The 17984-nt window shown below is 43.8% G+C and overlaps 1 protein-coding gene across 3 annotated transcripts in view; it reads left to right on the forward strand.

Moving 5' to 3' along the window:
• Positions 1–14464, forward strand: part of bnc1 (basonuclin 1) — a 29396-nt gene extending 14932 nt beyond the window's left edge. The window contains exons 1-5 of one of the 3 annotated variants that reach the window (XM_012814836.2): positions 587–1052; positions 8742–8844; positions 9022–9257; positions 9921–11872; positions 12058–14464. In XM_012814836.2, the coding sequence (XP_012670290.2) occupies positions 1044–1052; positions 8742–8844; positions 9022–9257; positions 9921–11872; positions 12058–12727 (2970 nt within the window). In that variant the 5' untranslated portion in view covers positions 587–1043 and the 3' untranslated portion in view covers positions 12728–14464. Of the gene's footprint in view, positions 1–586; positions 1053–2913; positions 3174–8741; positions 8845–9021; positions 9258–9920; positions 11873–12057 lie in introns of those variants that run through there. The other 2 variants (XM_031569636.2, XM_031569635.1) reach the window with 2 other exon arrangements.
• Positions 14465–17984: the final 3520 nt, after the last annotated feature.

The raw sequence follows: 17984 nt of genomic DNA on the forward strand, positions 1-17984 counted from the left end.
CCTGCACTTACATGTTTGGGGATACTGGGTCCAGGCGGTGCTGAGTTCCAGTCAGCACAAGGTACAACTTGTTATCGGGACTGTTCACAGAGCAGTGTTGAGACACACACACGCACGCACGCACACACACATACACACACACACACACACACACACATCCGTAGTCAGAGCTCAACTCTAGGGTGAGCTCTGTGCAGGGCTGCATTGATTTAATGCATTACTCAAGCTGCCTTGGAGAGCCGGGGAGAAGGAGAGAGGGAGAGAAAGAGAGAGAGCAGAGAGGGAGAGAAAGAGAGAGAGAGAGCAGAGAGGTAGAGTCTCTCCTGACTGCATTAGGAGAGCCTGGAGCCTTTGTGATTCCTTTTGATCAAATCTCTGTGAAAGATGAGTGTCATGCCCTCTTCCAGCCAGCTGTGAGGGGACTGCCCTGTGACTCGGCGGGGGAGGGTGTGTGTGTGTAAGTGTGTGTGTGTGTGTGTGTGTGTTGTGGGCGGTGGGGGTGAGCTGGAGGGGGGGCATGCTCCAACACACCACGCTGGGGCTCGCCGGGGAGAGAGAAGGCAGCTCCTGAGGTGAGAACGCCGAGTGGGAGGGTGGGAGGATCTCATTCCAATCCCCTGTGCCCAGTTTCAGCACACTGCACATCTTGAGCAGTTTAGAGCCAGACCACGGACAGAAAAAATAAGGAAGAGGGGGAGAGGAGTGTAGAGAGAGAGAGAGAGAGCGAGCGAGAGAGAGAGAGACCGAGAGATCGAAGGCATGTGTAAGAGTGGCACGTTTGTTGTTTTTAAAACGCGAGGTAGTGCTTGAAGAAGAATGTGTGTGTGTGTGTGTGAGGGCGAGAGAGTGTGAGTGAGTGAGTGTGTGTGTGTGTTTTGTGTGAGGCTTCAGTGTTCATGTGCGACAGCCTGAGAGAAGCGGCGTGTGACGGCTCGGCAGCCGTACTACTTGTGCAGACAGGAGAGTTGGAGGCATTTCTTTTGTAGGGACTCGCAGGGAATGGCAAACAACACAGTCTGCCTGGGAACATCCATTTCATAAGAATGTCGCAGGTAAGGAAGATATCTCCATTACTCTCGCTTTCTCGCTCTTCTTCCTCTTTCCTGTGTCCTCTACAATGTCTTCACTTTACAGATGGGTTTGAAAAACTTACCAGAGAGGAGCTGTAGGGCTGGCTTGCCAAGCGGAGTTTTGTTATCTTAATCTTTTTCAAAACTTTTGATGGATGTTTTTCATTTATTTAACATCTCACATGCTCACAAAAATTGATTATCCTCTCAACTACAAAAAAAAACATAGGAGGAAAATGCAGAAACTTAAATATAATGAGTTGTTTCATACCTCTTGAATGATTGACAATCTATAATCCTTCTGTAATGATACGGAAAGTGATAAATTCACACCTTTTTTTGTAGAAAGAGAAACATATCTAATGATTTGTAGACTGTTGCTGTTTAGCTTAGGCACTTACTTTCACTGTGGCTGAGTAGCTATCCTTCTCTCTCTTTTTCTCTCATTCTCTCTCCCCCTCTCTTTCATACACTTACTTACTCTCTCTCTCTTTTCCTCTTTTCACTCTCTCCCTTTTCCTCTTTTCACTCTCTCAAAGAAAAAACCTACATTGCCATGTTTTCCTTTTAGTCCATCTCAGCTGGCTGCAAGCCAGGCACTATTGGAATGTAATTTAAGACCGGCGTAATGTTTTGTCGCAGCCTTAATGCAACAATTAGCCAAGCTGTCAGTGTGCTTGTTTGTGTAAGTGTCTATGGCAGACAGCTTTGTACTGTACTGTATTTGTACTGTGGACAACCACAGCTTGTCAGCAAACTCATGCAAGACTCATCAGATATAGAGGAAGTCAAGTTTCATTCATTCAGCGCTTCCCAAACTCTTTTACCGAGTTTATCTGGAGGCATCAGTGTTGTTTTGACTCCTGAAGATTTTATGTTGACAAGTCTTTGATTTGTTTTCCTTGTTATCATATGTAGTCATGTATGTAGGCTTGTAGTGTGGAACTTGAACAGGATCCCACCCCGTTGTCTTCCCTCTTGTGTGCCGTTTCAAAGATAAAATGTTTAAATAAGCGATTAACTCTGAGGACAGGAGTGATCAGGAGGAGGGGAGTTCCCTGTCTCCGCTCACACCAAAGGATCTCCACAGGAGAAAAAAAAAAAGGAAAAGAAGGGTGTTTTTTTTTTTTTTAAGACAGTGCTGCACCTCTTCAAAGATTTTTCAGCCCTCTAAAGCCACTTGGGCAAAGCACTGACACTCACATTTCGCTGTAGCACCTTTCTAGAAAAGTCTATCAAGCAACAGCAGCAGCAGCTCAACAGAGAGATTAGAGCTGTATTGTCTGTGCTGTTAGCTGTCTCTCCCTCCTCCGCAGGTGAACCTCTGGCCTCCCAGTCCCTATGAACTGTGTGGGCTGTCTGTGTGAATCCTTTCTCTCTCTCCCCCCCCCCCCTCTCTCTCTCTCTCTCTCTTCCCCTCCATCCCTCCCTCCCTCTGCTAACTGCGAGTCGTGTAGAGTAGGGCCCCAGGGCGTGCTGAGCTGAGCTGCCTGGTGCTGCGCTCGGGCACCGCAGCCTCAGAGCCCCGCACTCGGCTTCATTAGTTTCATGATGGTCCATCAGCGCAGGGGCCCCTCCGCTGCAGGCCCCGTGCAGCCCCTCACTGCGCGCTCGCTCTCCTGCCACCACCGACACCGCTGCCGACGCACCACCATTGTAGAGGGCGGCTTGCGAGGATTTGTCAGCCAGATGTGACAAGATTGTCAAGAGGCAGGGTGAGGAAAAAGAGTGAGGGAGGGAGAGGGAGGGAGGGAGAGGGAGGGAGAGAGAGGGAGGGAGAGGGAGGGAGAGTGAGAGAGAGAGGCAGAGAGAGAGAGAGAGAGAGAGAGGGAGAGAGAGAGAGGCAGAGAGTTGGGGAGAATCTGATATTAATCAGTGCATAGCTCGAAGCCAAACTTTCTCAGACGCAGTGTACTAACATGTTCCTCTCATTTACTGCCTGTCTTTGTGGTCTATGAGCTGCCACTGTCTCCACACTGCAAGCGGCAGAGGTGGTGGGTGGAAGCAGTTAGGGGCTTTTGTTTGTTTTTGTGCTTTTCCGTCTGCTTTTGGGATCGGTTTTTATGGTCATATGGTCAGCACAAGCTTCACATGGAGATCCAGGTAAAATCATCACTGCTTTAAATCTTTAGTATTTGTCATGAAGAGATCAATGCTTTTTATTTTTGTTTGTTTGTGTTTTTTTGACATGATGTAGTGTTGTAGGCTAAGAACACAGCTGGACATTGCAGTTGTGTCTTCAAGATTAGTACGTGTATGATGTGCTCTTGCAGCACCTGTCTGTCTGTCTGTCTGTCTAGTGAATGGTGTACTTGTTTCTCTTCGAATTCTCCTCAATTTTTTAACTTTAGTTATTACATCGAAATTAATCATTTTTGTTGTTGTAGTAGATTTCCTGTGACCTATTATATCTAACATGTAATATAAATATAATTTAAATAAATATAAAAAACAATATCTGAGAAAAGAATAAGGCACTATATGGCTTCCTTGGATTCTGTCTTAGAAAATATTTATGGTAAATTATCTTTTAGGAGACATTTTTAGTCTCAACTTAATACATATTCAGCTCTATACACTACAGTACTGTATTTAGTCCTACTCTTATTTATCTTAAGACAAAACCTCTTGTGATCTAACATAGGAAAATACTTGAGGCAGATAGATAGATAGATAGAGTTCTGATGTGTCTTGCCGGTTTACGATGAAGTAATTTGAGTATGAGGAGGCAAATATTTCCGACTGATGTCACCAGGAAAACTTTGAGCTGCTGTGTGTTCTTGTGGGGTCTCTGACACTTTTATTAGGTCATCCCTTAAACATTCAGTGTGGTTGTTGTGTCTGGAAATTGTAGTTGTGTCACTTTGTTCTTGGTTATCGCCAACATCCATCGACTTTGCCACTCTTTGTGCATCTATACATACTGTCATTGTCTTGGTCTGCATCCATCTTAGAATCATATTTGATTTTTTTATTCAAGCACCAACAAAGCTACAGGTTGTATGTTTTGTATCATAGTTTGTATTTAATTGTTTAATATCTCAGCAGACATCTTAGGAATATCTCTGTCATGATTCGTGTTCAGATCTGGTTAGGGAAACTTGTTTGTGGACAGTGGCAAAGAAACGAAACAAATCATTCTTAAATGAATCACACAGACTCCTGACAAAAATCTGCCCCCACCACCACACACACACTTCCCCACCCTCCCCCTTAAATATTTAGAGACAGTTGTAGTTATTATCGAGGCTGTGTCTCTTTGGCACTCAATGCCAGCCGTGTAGCATTTAGCTTAATTGATTTGCTTTACAGTAAATTATTTCAACAAGGACACTCAATACTGTCGGCCCGCAGCTGTCCACACTTGTTATGAATATTGCTTAGCAATTGCTGTTGAGTCTATAAACTTGCATGGCTATTATGTACATATGGCAGGATTTATTTTAAGAGCCAAAGAGAACCGTTTTAATTTTTTTTTCTTCACGAAGGATGTTATGGCCCTGACCCAGAGGCGACTGGGAACTGAGTTCCCGAATTCCCAAAACACCAAATAACTAACATTCTAGACAATTGGACACACTCTGCCTCACTGTGAGTGTGAACAGTAGCCTTGTGCAGGAAGGGGCATAGACACTGGTGTTGTGGTGTTGTGGTGCTGCTATCCTTTCCTGCCTCATGTTCTACTGTTCTACCTGAGCACCTCTTCGTACAGCAGCAGTGGCCCAGACCAAATGGAGCATGTTTTTAAATCTTCAGGAAGCCTGAGCGTGTTGCTGGCAGTGAAGTAATTGAGAGGCTATGTGGTGAAAGACTGCTTAATATAGTTATTTGGGCCTACATCACTTGTCAAGACTACCACAAAGGAGTATTTCCAAGCGTGTCTTTGTGTGTGTGTGTGTGTGTATGTGTGCGTGTGTGTGCGTGCGTTGGCTCGTTGCTCCTGTGTCTGTTCATGGCTGTGTGGAAAGGTATCAGGGGCATCTGCATCTGGTGCTCTGGCCTCAGTGGCCCTCTCTCCCTCCTTCTCTCCCTCCCTCCCTCCCTCCCACAGGCGAGTGTTATCACTTAGGGTCTGGGGCTTCATGGTACGCAGGCCCTCTTCCCCTCACTCCCCACCCGAGAGCTGGCCCGCGTCCCTGGAGAGGGCCCGCTTCATTTTAACTTTGACTAAGGAGCATTTCATTGGAACAAATGAGTGCAGACGGTTGTGAGCCCACAGATTTATGACTCCTGAAGAGAACATTAGTTGCAACATATTTAGTGGAAAGTCGTTCTTTTTTTTCCTGCCCGGTTCAGTGCTTGTATGAAGGGGGTGTGCTAAGTCTGGATTGAATTTAATTCAGCATTTAAATGTTTATTTTGGCAAGGGACTGTTTTTCGTGTTTGTTTGTTTTTTCGTGTCAGTTAAGAAAGAAAAAGTTGTGCTTCAATTATATGAAATGATATGCAAAGAGCATGAATCATACAAATCTTTTTTTTATTTACTATATCTTTATTTTATATTAGATTTTCTATATTTTTGTTAATTACTCACTAGTTGTCTTTTATAGTTTAGCATTAGTCTTCAGTTTTGTTTTAATATGGATGGTTTAATTGAGCTAAAGCCCTTTGTAAATTGAGGTGATATGTAATTGTCATCAAAATATTTTATTTCAAGGTCAAATTAAATAGCTGACATCCATGAACTAAATAATCTGGTGTGACTGATCACTTTAAATCATGTAAAATTAAAAAAAAAAAAATACTGATTAGAGTAGATTATTTTTTCAAATTCACTCTTTCCAAAAACAAAAGAACAGCGATATCCATCTCCTTTTGTCAATGTGTGGTGCTGGTGCTGGAGTTGAGAGAGGGCATGTTGAGAGGGAGGCCATAACAGCTCCTGCTGGGGAGAACACCTCTGTAGACATCTGCTTCACATTTCCCAGGCCAGGCAATACAACACCCAGGAGCTGAGAGGCAGCATCAACACTCAAACAAAGGAAAAAAGAAAGTTTTATTCTCTCGTCTACCCCAGAATATGACCAAATGAAAAAGGACATTTGATTTATCAGAACAGGAGATAAGAAGCTAAGTGCCTGAATAGTTGAATGAATGTGGTGTATTCCTTGAAATTCTTTAACCACAAAATGCTAATATAATTAATGTTTTATGTGGGCTTTTAAAAAGAGACCATTTTACAGTGCTCTCATTTTATGTGTACACTAGTTAGGGAAATGTCCTTGCAAAAGAATATTTTACATATATACACAGCATATAAATCAATCCACGCTGACTAAAAACACCATTTAAAGACAGAAAACACTATTTAAAAAGTGCTATTTTTTATTCTCTCTGTTGACAGTTAGCACCTTCACTTTGACCCTTTCAAATGGTTTACCCAACTCTTTTAACACTGGGGAATGTATGTGTCCCATGTCAAGATGACTTCACAGAGGGACTCGTGTCATTTATTTCCTTTCATGAAATGAATAGCTAATTAAGAAAAATCGGCTCAAACGTCGAACAATGGAATTTCCTCCTGTCATTCTCCAGCTTGACTGATTGAGATCTACATTAAACGTAACAGCAGAGGAACCGCATGCATGTAATGGGATTACATTAATTGGCCCGTGTTCACTCTGTGGCTGATAATGACGGGATTTTGCTGCTTTAAGACGCGGGGCTTTTTTTTTTGCCCCTCGCTTTTCTTCTTTGAAATGAAAATCAGGTGCCTCACAGGGTCCAGGGAAGCTCGCATTAAAGTGTTTCTGGTAATTATCCTCAAGAAGGAGTCATATTTGATTAACAAAGTGAAGGGCTCCTCCTCCCTGTTGACCAAATCAGCCTGCATACTTGCTCCGTTTTAAGGATTACAAAACACGCTGCCGATACATTATTTATCACGTTGGAAGAGGTACAGGAAAAATCTCAAAGGGTTTGCTTTCAGTCTCACCAAGTAGTTCTTTGATGACAGTGATTTGAACAGGTCCTGTGTCAAAAGATTTATCTTCACTGCTCTTGAAATGAAAATGTACTGAATACAGCTATTTATTAGAGCGCTCTCGGGTTGGCTTGGCTTGAATATGTCTCTCAAATTGGGGATGGGTAACCAGAAGGGAGGCTATTGACAATATGAAGCTTAATCACACTGGCACTGCTAATAGTCTCAGTTAACAAGGGCCCATCATTTTGACATTTAAGGTAACAAAAAAGAAAGCTGCTTCTTCTCAGTCCTCTTTCTTTGTTTCTTTGTTTCTTTCGTCTCAGTCCTCACAGTCTTTTTCATTTACTTACGGAACATGGCTGGACTTGCATGGTGAGCTCCGTGCTCAACTCTTGGTGCCCCAGCTTAGGCTAGGCTGTCATCTCAGCATCCCCTCCACCTCAGCTGTGCCACAAGCTCCCCTGTGTCAGAGCAGCTCAAAGGGGGGACCTCACCCCCTGAGGCACATACATCTGTGGAGGCCGAGCTTCCCCACACTAATTAATGGCCCATTTGACTGGAGATGATTTTAATGTGTCAGAACATCAAATGTTATGCATGTGCTGTCCTAAAACAGCGTATTTTTCCATCATCCAGTTTTCCACCTGATGCCTTGAAATGTGGGCTTTGATTTTTGTGTGGACTATAGAATGAAGCTGTGATGAGACGTCCCAGGGTCAGCCCCAACCGTGAAGCAGCCCCTGACACGCGCTTGCCTCCCACCTCTTTATACCTCTATTAACAGCAGGCAGGAAGCGCGCGCAACATCAGCAGGCAACACGACAAACACAATATGGAGTGCACCGCCGGGGAGATAAGCCCCATTAGGTGAACCCAAGCCCTCCCGATGGACTATAAAACGTCATCTAGCCGCCAGTGGCCCCGGAGCTTTGATTTTTTTTTTTCTCTCTCTCCCCCCTTCAAATGGCTTGGCTGGTCCAGGTGTGGCCAAGTCCTCCTTTGTTAGAGAGGATGAGCGTGGCTTCTACTGCCCCGCAGCTGTGTTGGCTGCATCTCACCCCGCTCTCCATCCCCCAGCCCAGCCCAGACACCCCCGCACACTGGAGGAGAGCGTCTGGTGTGACATGCCCCACAGTGCAGCGGCTAACATAATCCCCTTTGGTTCCCTACAATGCTCTTTAGAGAATAGGCTTGAGTTATTCGCTGGGAAGGCCTCGCTGACTGGCCCCAATCAATATTCTTTCCTGGGCACAGTGATCTTAGAAAAAAAAAAAAAGAAGACACAGCGTCAAACTCTGGCTTGTACCTTTTATTCATGGGACAGATTACTCTATTCTGCTGAAGAATGGAGGGGCTCTCATTTTAAGGATGAGGTGGAAATCGTGAAATGAAATGCCCTGTGAAATGGAAAAGCAGATATATCTTGGGGTGGTTTAAGGTTGATGTGTTTCAAATGATCCATCTCACGTGAGGGGGTAAAAAAAAAAAAAAAAACGGAATGTTTGAATGTGATTGAGTGAATAGTGAGTTTGTGTCTGTATGTAGATTGAGATTTTAGCATACATATGACACCTGGCCAGCTCTTCAGTGTGAAATAATTAATAAGGATGGGTAACTCTGTGGTGCAATGTCAAGATCATCATTTCCTTTTTCAGTGAGCAGCTCTGTAGTGAAACACAAAAGATGACAATGCACACTATTTTCTGCTGGGAGTGACTGACTCTTCCTCTCTTTTCTTTGAACAGGCTATTTGCTGTACCTTGGTGAGCTGTAATTGTGATAGTTTCAAACCTGGGAAACTAAAGAGGCGACAATGTGAAAATTGCAAGCATGGATGGGTAGCTCATGGTAAGGATGAATTTAAATAATCAAGTCTGTGTACTCTCGCATCGTGTGTGCAGTTTGAAATTGGAATAAAACAACCATGCATTTCATGTAGTCTGATTGAGATTTGACTTTAAAAAACAAATACATTTTCTAATGTTCTGACGGTAACAATGTGTTGTGATTTTTGTCTCCTTTTAGCACTGAGTAAATTGAAGGTTCACCACATGTATCAGGGCAGTCAAGTAGAGATCGTCCACTCCAATGTGGTGTTTGACATCTGCAGTCTGATGCTGTACGGGACACAGGCTATCCCAGTGCGCCTCAAGATCCTTCTGGACCGCCTTTTCAGCGTTCTCAAACAGGATGAGGTCATCCAGATCCTCAATGCACTAGACTGGACCCTCCAGGATTACATCCGTGGATACGTCCTGCAGGTTTGTACACAGAGCACCCACACAGGCTTATCCAACTGCCCCTTTTGGAAGTCCCAGACTTAGATCTATTTATTGTTGGATTATTGCTGAAATCGTCCTGGAGTGTAAATATATATTGCGTAAATGTGTAAATATAATTTTTCACAAGGACTTCCTCAAAACCCACTAGGGAACCACCAAGGAGAATCAGCTCTATTAGTTGACCATGAGGTATCGTGGGTGATATGTGTGATTCATGTTAGCCCCCTCTAATGGTGAGCGCAGAATCAGAATCCTCAACAGGCCCTCGAACGGCCAGTGTGTGATGAAATATTTATCGTGGTTACGGCATGAAGTTCCCATCATGACTTTCAAAGGACTTTCAAAGCATGACCGCAGTGGTGTAATTACTGTGGAGTTGGGCAACCCAGGCATTTGATCAATAGGCAGCTCCCTGTCCTCTGATCTTCAGCCCCGTCGTGAGATCCATTAGGCAAAGGCAAACTGAAATGAATGGCAACGATAAGGATAAATAGTTCCTATAATTAGACAACCTTCAAATAGTCAAAATAAATGTAAATATCAAATTGACAGGTGATGAAAGGTGCTAAATCGTTTAGTTTGAATGATTTGGTTTATGATATGAATCATTGAATCTTTTTTTTCTTGTTCTGTGTTTGGCAGGATGTGGCAGGGAAGGTACTAGACCGGTGGGCTATTATGACGTTCGAAGAGGAGATCGCCACACTTCAGCAGTTTCTGCGCTTTGGGGAAACCAAGTCCATTGTGGAGCTGATGGCCCTCCAGGATAAGGAGAGCCAGGCCGTCCTCGTACCCAGCACCCGGACCAACTCCGACATCCGGACCTTCATTGAGAACAGCACCCAGCGCAGCCCCAACCTGCCCACCAAGGTGGAGAAGCTCAGCACGGGCAACGTGCACCACTTTGAGAACTTCATCAACAGCATGGCCTTCATGCTGCCCTTCCAGCTGCTGAACTCGGTGCCTCCCGTCCTGGGCTCCACACCCAACGCGCTCCAGATGGACGCGGTGCAGAGGCAGGAGCAGCAGGCCTGCCTGGAGGAGGCGGGACTGCCCGGGGAGAGCAGCCTCCTGGGCTCCAGCTCTGCCTCCTTCACCTCCGATATGGAGCGGGCCGACAATCCCCTGGAGATGGCCATCACCAAAAAAGAAGCCGAGGATTTTCCCACAAGTGACAACTACTCGGACGGCCCTCCCACCCCTTGCCCGTCCTCCGTGAGCTCGGATGTCAATCAGATGTCCCCAGACAGCAGGATGAGGTCCCTGGAGAAGAGCGGTGGCCTGAAGAAGGGCCGCGTGTACTGCAGCGCCTGCGATAAGACCTTCTACGACAAGGGCACCCTGAAGATCCACTACAACGCCGTCCACCTGAAGATCAAACACAAGTGCACCATCGACGGCTGCAACATGGTCTTCAGCTCCCTGCGCAGCCGCAACCGCCACAGCGCCAACCCCAACCCCCGCCTGCACATGCCCATGAACCGCAACAACCGTGACAAGGACGTGCGCCACACCGGCTCCCCGTCCGAGGTGAAGGAGGAGAAGCGGGCCGAATACTGCGCCATCTCCACCGGCGTGGAGAGCCGCTCGGTCACCAGCTACATGGTCAACAACGGCGACTCCAAGCTCCAAAGCAGCTTCCCCAACATCAGCCAGAGCGGCATCCTCTTCCCCAATCTAAAGACGGTGCAACCTGTGCTGCCCTTCTACCGCAGCCTGGTCACCCCGGCAGAGCTCGCCAACACTCCAGGAACCCTCCCCTCTCTGCCCCTCATCTCATCCTCCGTCCCCATGAAGCCAGCTGTCAGCGAGGCGTCCTCAGAACCACTACCAAAGAAAAAATCGCGCAAGTCTAGCATGCCCATCAAGATTGAGAAGGAAGCCGTGGAGGACATGGAGGAGCTGGCAGACGGCAGCGACTCGGAGGACGAGGCTACTCAGGCCGGCAGGGAAATCGAGGAGTCGGGCGGCAGTGGTCGGGCGTTTGGGCGACAGATCTCCAACGACGGTGAAGATCAAGGGCTACTTTCAGCAGCAGAGAGGGAAAACCTATCCAACGCTTTGAAAAGGCCGTTCAGTTTCATGCAGAATTCAAATGTGGACGCAAACAGTAGTACGGAGGAGGATGGCTCACACATTGTCGACGCGGGGCTGAGGCTCAGCGCGGAGGGCAGCGTTATCACCTGCATGTCGCCGAAACAGAGAGAGCACCACATTCACAGCAATGCCATGGATGGGCCAGAGGATGACGGCTGTGTTAACAAGCCGCTGCAGGACAAGCCCTGCGACTCTGTCTATGCCGACGGCAACCACAGAATGGGCAACGGACCGTTGTTTCAAAAACTGGCCGGCGAGAAAGAAGACACGGAGGTCTGCGCAGACGAGTACGCCGATCGCGATGCAGAGACTGACCCTCACTCCATGTGTGTGGATGACAAAGACGACCAGCCCCATTACTGTGAGATCTGCAATAAAACCTTCAAAAATCCCTACAGCGTCAAAATGCATTACCGAAACGTGCACCTGAAGGAGATGCACATGTGCACTGTGGACGGCTGCAACGCGGCTTTCCCCTCCCGGAGGAGCAGAGACAGGTGAGGCAACCTTAGATGAGCAAAATTCTGAGCTGAATAGTTATTTGAGCCTATTAAAATTAAGGACAAAAGTACCATAGACATAAAAATAAGTGTGAGTATATGAGAGTATCATTAACATACAAATTTTGATTATATCTGGAGGTCAATATTTTTATATATTTTTCCCATTTTTCCCATTTTAGGCACAGCGCCAACCTGAACCTTCACCACAAGCTGTTGACCAAAGATCACTACGGAGCGTCCAGCACAATCTATTCCACGTCCTCCCTTTGCAGGGAAATTGCCAGCGACTTCCGGCAAGATTTCTCCGCGAAGGATCACGTTGGGCAGACGTCAGTGATCTTTAAGGGCCACAACCGCATGGGCCTGGTCTTCCCCATGAGCAAGTCGGCCGAGAGCACGGACCCCTCGGCAGAGGCGTCAGTGGGGGACGAGGCGGTGTTGGATCTCAGCACCACAGCCGCCTCTCGCGGCAGCGGCCACTCCTCCTGGGACTCGGACGGAGGCAGTGAGGAGGGGGTTCCCCTGGAGGACAGCGATGAGAGCTGCGATGGGCTGAGCCTGGGGGTGAATGAGCGCCTGGGCCCAGAGCTCGGGGAGCGCTCCCCCGGGTGCCAAACCCCGCAGCTGCAGGCCGGCTCCCCCATCACCTGCCAACTCTGCCAGAAGGTGTACAGCAACAAAGGCACCTTCAGGGCACACTACAAGACAGTTCATCTCCGTCTCCTGCACAAGTGCAAGGTTCCAGGCTGCGACACCACGTTCTCCTCGGTCAGGAGCCGGAACCGGCACAGTCAGAACCCTAACTTACACAGGAACATGACTGTAAATGCTGCTCATGAACAAGAGTAGGCTTCTGCTTTGGAAAAAAGAAAACGTGTCCTCTCAAACTGACTGGCTTTCATTGTCTGTTTTTTGTTTTGTTGAATTCTCTACATTTGGGGGGAAAAAAAGAACCTGTTTACTGGCACTTTGGGGGATTAAATGCATGTGAGAATATATCTGAGGATGGTTGGTCATATCAGTGTATTACAATTCAGCATAATGTCTCTGACTGGCACAAGTCTTACAACTTCAAATTGTTCATTCAATAATTTTTGGATTAAATGGAATTATTGGCAACACACTGTTTTTTTTCTAAAGGATAATCTGGTTTTAGGCAGTACATAAATACTAATGTACCCATTTTCAGTTTTGTATCATATGGTCAGATGAATTTGAATCGTAATATTGCTGCACCTGCAAAAACGTTATGGGAGATAAGTACCTCACTACTGATACTATGTTATACCTAATGAGATCATTAGATTCAAATTTTTTTTTTATTCATATTTGCAAAGGGCCACTGACCATCATACATACACCATAATGTCCAGTTTATAAATCCTAGTATGTACCACTTTTTGTTCTATGCACTTATCTCATAACTGAAACATTGCTTGCCTTAGTCCGTTCTACTCGTCAACCTCAAACGTTCTCACTTTGAGGAACCAAAGTGCTGTCTATTGATGTCAAATAATATCTGGTGCAGGGTTCCCCGTGTTGCGTTCTTTATTTTAGTCTTGTTGGAACCAGACGAACATTTAAGAAGTTCTTGTTATTTAGTGATGACTTGTCAGTTCATATCTGTGTGAGTTAAAATATTTTTCAGCAAAACATTGTGAAGTTTTTAGTTTGTGGCAGTTTGGGTCTTTGATCCTAAAGGTCTTTGCTGAAACCTTAACGTGTAGTGGTCCTGTTCAATAAGTTATTGTTTGGTGTTGTTTGTACAGTATTGTTTTCCCTCTGTTCTTGCTATTGTTGTTGCTCAGAAGGCTAAAGCTGACCAAAGAGTAAAAGTCCTCATCTACGAGGGAAGCAGTATTAAACAACCCTAAGAGATGCTTTGACATTTTTTTTTCCAATGCATCAAGCTAATATCAGTATTCAGACTTGGGTTCTGTCCAAAGCAAACGTGTACATTATTTAAATGAACTTTATACCTTTTTTTTGTTTTGTAAAGGGTTTCTTCTATTTTGTGAATGCTACACTCACTGAAAATGTATGAGTAAAAAAAAACATCTCTAGAAATACAATCATTGTGAATCACGAGTCACACATTGACCAAGCACGATTAAAAGCCTTTGCAAATGTACTGTATATGAATGATTTAGAAAAGTCCAACACTGAGGAGTTAATACTCCTGAAGTCAAAACACATAACAGATCTTCTGATACATTCATGTTTATTTAATTGTATATTTTGTGAATAGTCATTTTTAATCTGATAGGAACCAAAAATGTATACTGTACTGGAAGTGTTCTGTATATTGGATGCATTGTGCCTCCTGTGAAATAGTACCTACAGGTAAATGGACCCTCTCTCCATATTTCTTTGATGTTCTTCATTTTGTATTCTACATACAGTATATCTTATTTCATGATGCATTCTGGAACATGGTGGACTTAGTTTTAAAATAAGTATTTCAGTTTCTTGAGTGATGTCACAGTTTTGTAATGAGACAAACAAAACATCCTGTCAATAAATGTTTCATGTTTATGATTTAATGGATCAATATTCATTCATCTTAAATAAAAAGCCATAATTGTTTGCAGGTTTTGTATATTATTTGTATGGTTATTGGTGGAGTTGATCATTCAACAAGGCCTGCACTTCATATGACCTGTAAGACAAACATTAAATCATTTGTTTAAAAATAGTACTTGCTGTAACATTAACAAAAGCCAGTAAGACTTGACTTGTAGTATTATCAGTAATAACATATATTTGCATGGAGGGCCTGTCCAGTAAACCACTAAATATTTTTACTATGAACATTTTTACAATTTTTAACACATACACTTTGGCATTGGCAATCTCCTACATTTGAAGCCAGGTTCCACCCAGACTGCGTAACATGTATGTTTTGTTGAAGCAGTGCGGTAGTCATTTGGGTCGAACTCCTGTTCAGTGGGATTCAGGGAGACTGTGTCCCGAGTCGCCTCCAAAAATCACAGGAAATTCCATTGCGCGTGAACACCGCCACCAGAGTTCATAAGAAAATCAGGTTCACTGTCCTTTTGCTTAAGGTCTCCAAGGTCTGCAAGAGTGTCCCTAAAATATGTTGGACAAGATCCTGGCTAATGATTTCTGTACTCTCCATCCCCAGTCGACCCCAACAGCTGTCTTTTCAAACTAATACGAGCAGACACACACATGCAGAAACTAATACGGGCAAACACAGAGGGAAAGAAAGAGAAACCCCAGAAGTATTTAAGCAGGTAGTATCTTGAGGGCCTGCATTAGGGGATTGTATCCAGCTAGAAATTATTTTATTTTCTAAAAGAAGAGCCGATGACTCAAGTGGTACTATCCCATTACAGCCCTGAACATTTGACGGAAACATGAAGTTCAAAGGTCAAGCTGAAGTGGAGGAATAAATGTTATGCAATACAGAAAAGAGGCACTGATAAAAAAAAAAATCAACATTTTGGCTGAAAGCATTGCATAACTGAACAGTTTCAGTCAACCCACCATTATGATTTACATTTATAAAAGCGTTTCATTACCACTTCACATCTGAAAAGCTTGTCCTTCATGTGATCTGTGACCAGTGCACAGTTGTAGTAGTCATCAAATACCTGTCCAGGACATGATTTACTAATGTTATTATATATACAGTGTGACATTTAAATATAAATAAATAACACATATTTCAGTGATCCGGAATTTATAAGGCTTGTATTATGGGTGTGGACAGTGTTGCTGTCCCATATGGTAATATTGTGTAAAATGGTCCATTGTGAGCACTTCTGGTGCTGCTCCACATGCTGTCAAGAGTCCTTGTGCTGTGCTGATATCGGATCCCACATCCCGGGCGGACACTGCGGAGGAGTGTGAGCGGAGGAGAGAATGGATTGTCCACGGGGGCTTGGGAAACTGATGGATACGGGGGGAAGGGAGGGGGGCACTACTGCCTGCACTCAGGACAGATGTGAGGCAGATGACTTTTGTTCCCCATAACAAGCAGTGGGCTGGAAGAGAACAAGGAAAAGTTTTGATAAGTCGCTGGACTTCCGTTATACTGTGAGACCATGCTATGTCTAAACGCAACCCATTGCTTCCTGTCTACATCTTTGACTTAATTGCTATAAACTCTGAAAAATCCATATGTGAGGTTTTTTTAGGGATTTTTTAGAGGCATTGCATTGGTCTTTCCCCAGACCTGTCATTAATTCATATTTGTAAATGCCTTACTTTAAGCACTTTAAACTTTAAATGATGGGTCGTGTGTAGCTACAGACGGATAACTACTACATGCCTGTAGGTGCATTATATAAGTATTATAATCATTAACTCTGTAGTCACAATTTTCCTATTCAGATTGAATTAATCATTTATTGTTGGTGTTGCCTTGGTTAAGCTGAATGCTGTCAGTAGAATACACACTTTCAGTTATGTAGTCTGAGAATGTAATTTACAGTGGTAATAGTTATTTATTGTTGCAGACATACAGGCCAAGTCTAAAAAGAAAGTAGCTCATGGATAACAAAACCATCAAGAATAGAACATGCTATTGCTGGATTGAATTTCCATTCAAATGTGAAGGTTTATAGTGTGGAGAAAGGACAAACTATCTAATATGAATGACAACCAATTAAATCCAACATGTTTTTCCTGGAGACATTCAAGCTCAAGTGTTTTCTAGAACTAGAGTAGTCAAACAACACACTCAACATATTTAACCGACCTACATATCTGCCTGTGCACTTGCACTGAGAACTGCAACATCCTTTCACCAGTGCTCACCAGTGGCTTAAACTTTTTAAAGGGCTCACAAGCTGTAAACTCTAGATTTTAGAGGCTATGTCCTATGGATTGTGATCACTACAAAATATCAGCTCTAGCTTTCACTGATAAGGTTCTTACTGAGAGTACACCAATATGACCAATTCAGTGTGAACAAGAGAATGATGACTTGAGACTTATTAAATGATTAACAGCACTTGATGTAGTGCCTATAAGGAAAACACATTCTTATATTTTATATACGTATGTCTGGGTTCATTATCAAATTAAGGTTTATCAAGTACTGGATTATATTTTGTCATCTGTCAGGGCTCAAGTAGATGCCTATAAATTGCAAGGCCTTCAAAAGATAGAAAATGCGACAGTAGGCTATAAGCTAGTATTGCTAACATTTTGGTTTATAAGTCTATCTCAAGACATCAGTCGAGGTTGTCTTTACAAAATAAAACCTCCCCGCAGGATGTTGGGAATTTTTTTCTAGATCATTTATTGAAAACCTGAACTCGTGTACGAATTCATAAAAACAACTTGCCTGCCCTCTGTCGACAGTGAAATATGACGTTGAAATGTTCACTATTTTCCTTTGGCGCCCTCATGTGCCCAAAATGGAAACCTGCAGGACGGTCAGGACACGCAGGACAGTCGGGCCACGCAGTTTTGTTAATCCAATCACATTATTTTCTTATTTTTAAGGATGCCATTGGAAATGTTTTATAACTACTCTTTGAAGATTTTTTTAAAATTGGGAAACTAAAGTAAGCAGGCAAATCATCTCAAATAGCGCAAAACATGACAAACAGGTTGCGTCAGAGTTTTCGTGCGTAGTTTCTAGTATGTAATTGAAAATAAACTTAGATTTCGGGATAATAAATCGTAAAACCCTACGCCGAACTGAAATAGGATTGACGAGTGCTAAATCTTCCACCATAAAATGTGAGCATCAATGAGAGCCGCTACTTCATCGCCGTAGGTCCAGACTACAGTGAAAATTCATAAAATGACAATGTTAGGTTAATACAGACCTAATTTGGAAGTTAATCAAACTCCTTTTGAGGTAACTGAAAAAACAGGCAATTAAAAAGACTAATTAAAATAGTACAATGCAATTGTTAGGCAATAGGCCAAGACCTGAGCAAAGAGCATTTGATGTCTTAATATAAGTCTAGGTGGTCTGAACCAATATTTTGTCACGTTAATTCCTACCATCATCATCACACTGATATTTCCAGGGGAGTTCTATTAGCGGAACAGAGTTTTAATCAGAAAATCAAATCAAATCAAAATATTTAATCAAGCTATAACAGCAAGAACTGTTTGTGTT

This window comes from Clupea harengus, chromosome 6 (assembly GCF_900700415.2).
Source record: "Clupea harengus chromosome 6, Ch_v2.0.2, whole genome shotgun sequence".
NCBI classification, from domain to species: domain Eukaryota; kingdom Metazoa; phylum Chordata; class Actinopteri; order Clupeiformes; family Clupeidae; genus Clupea; species Clupea harengus.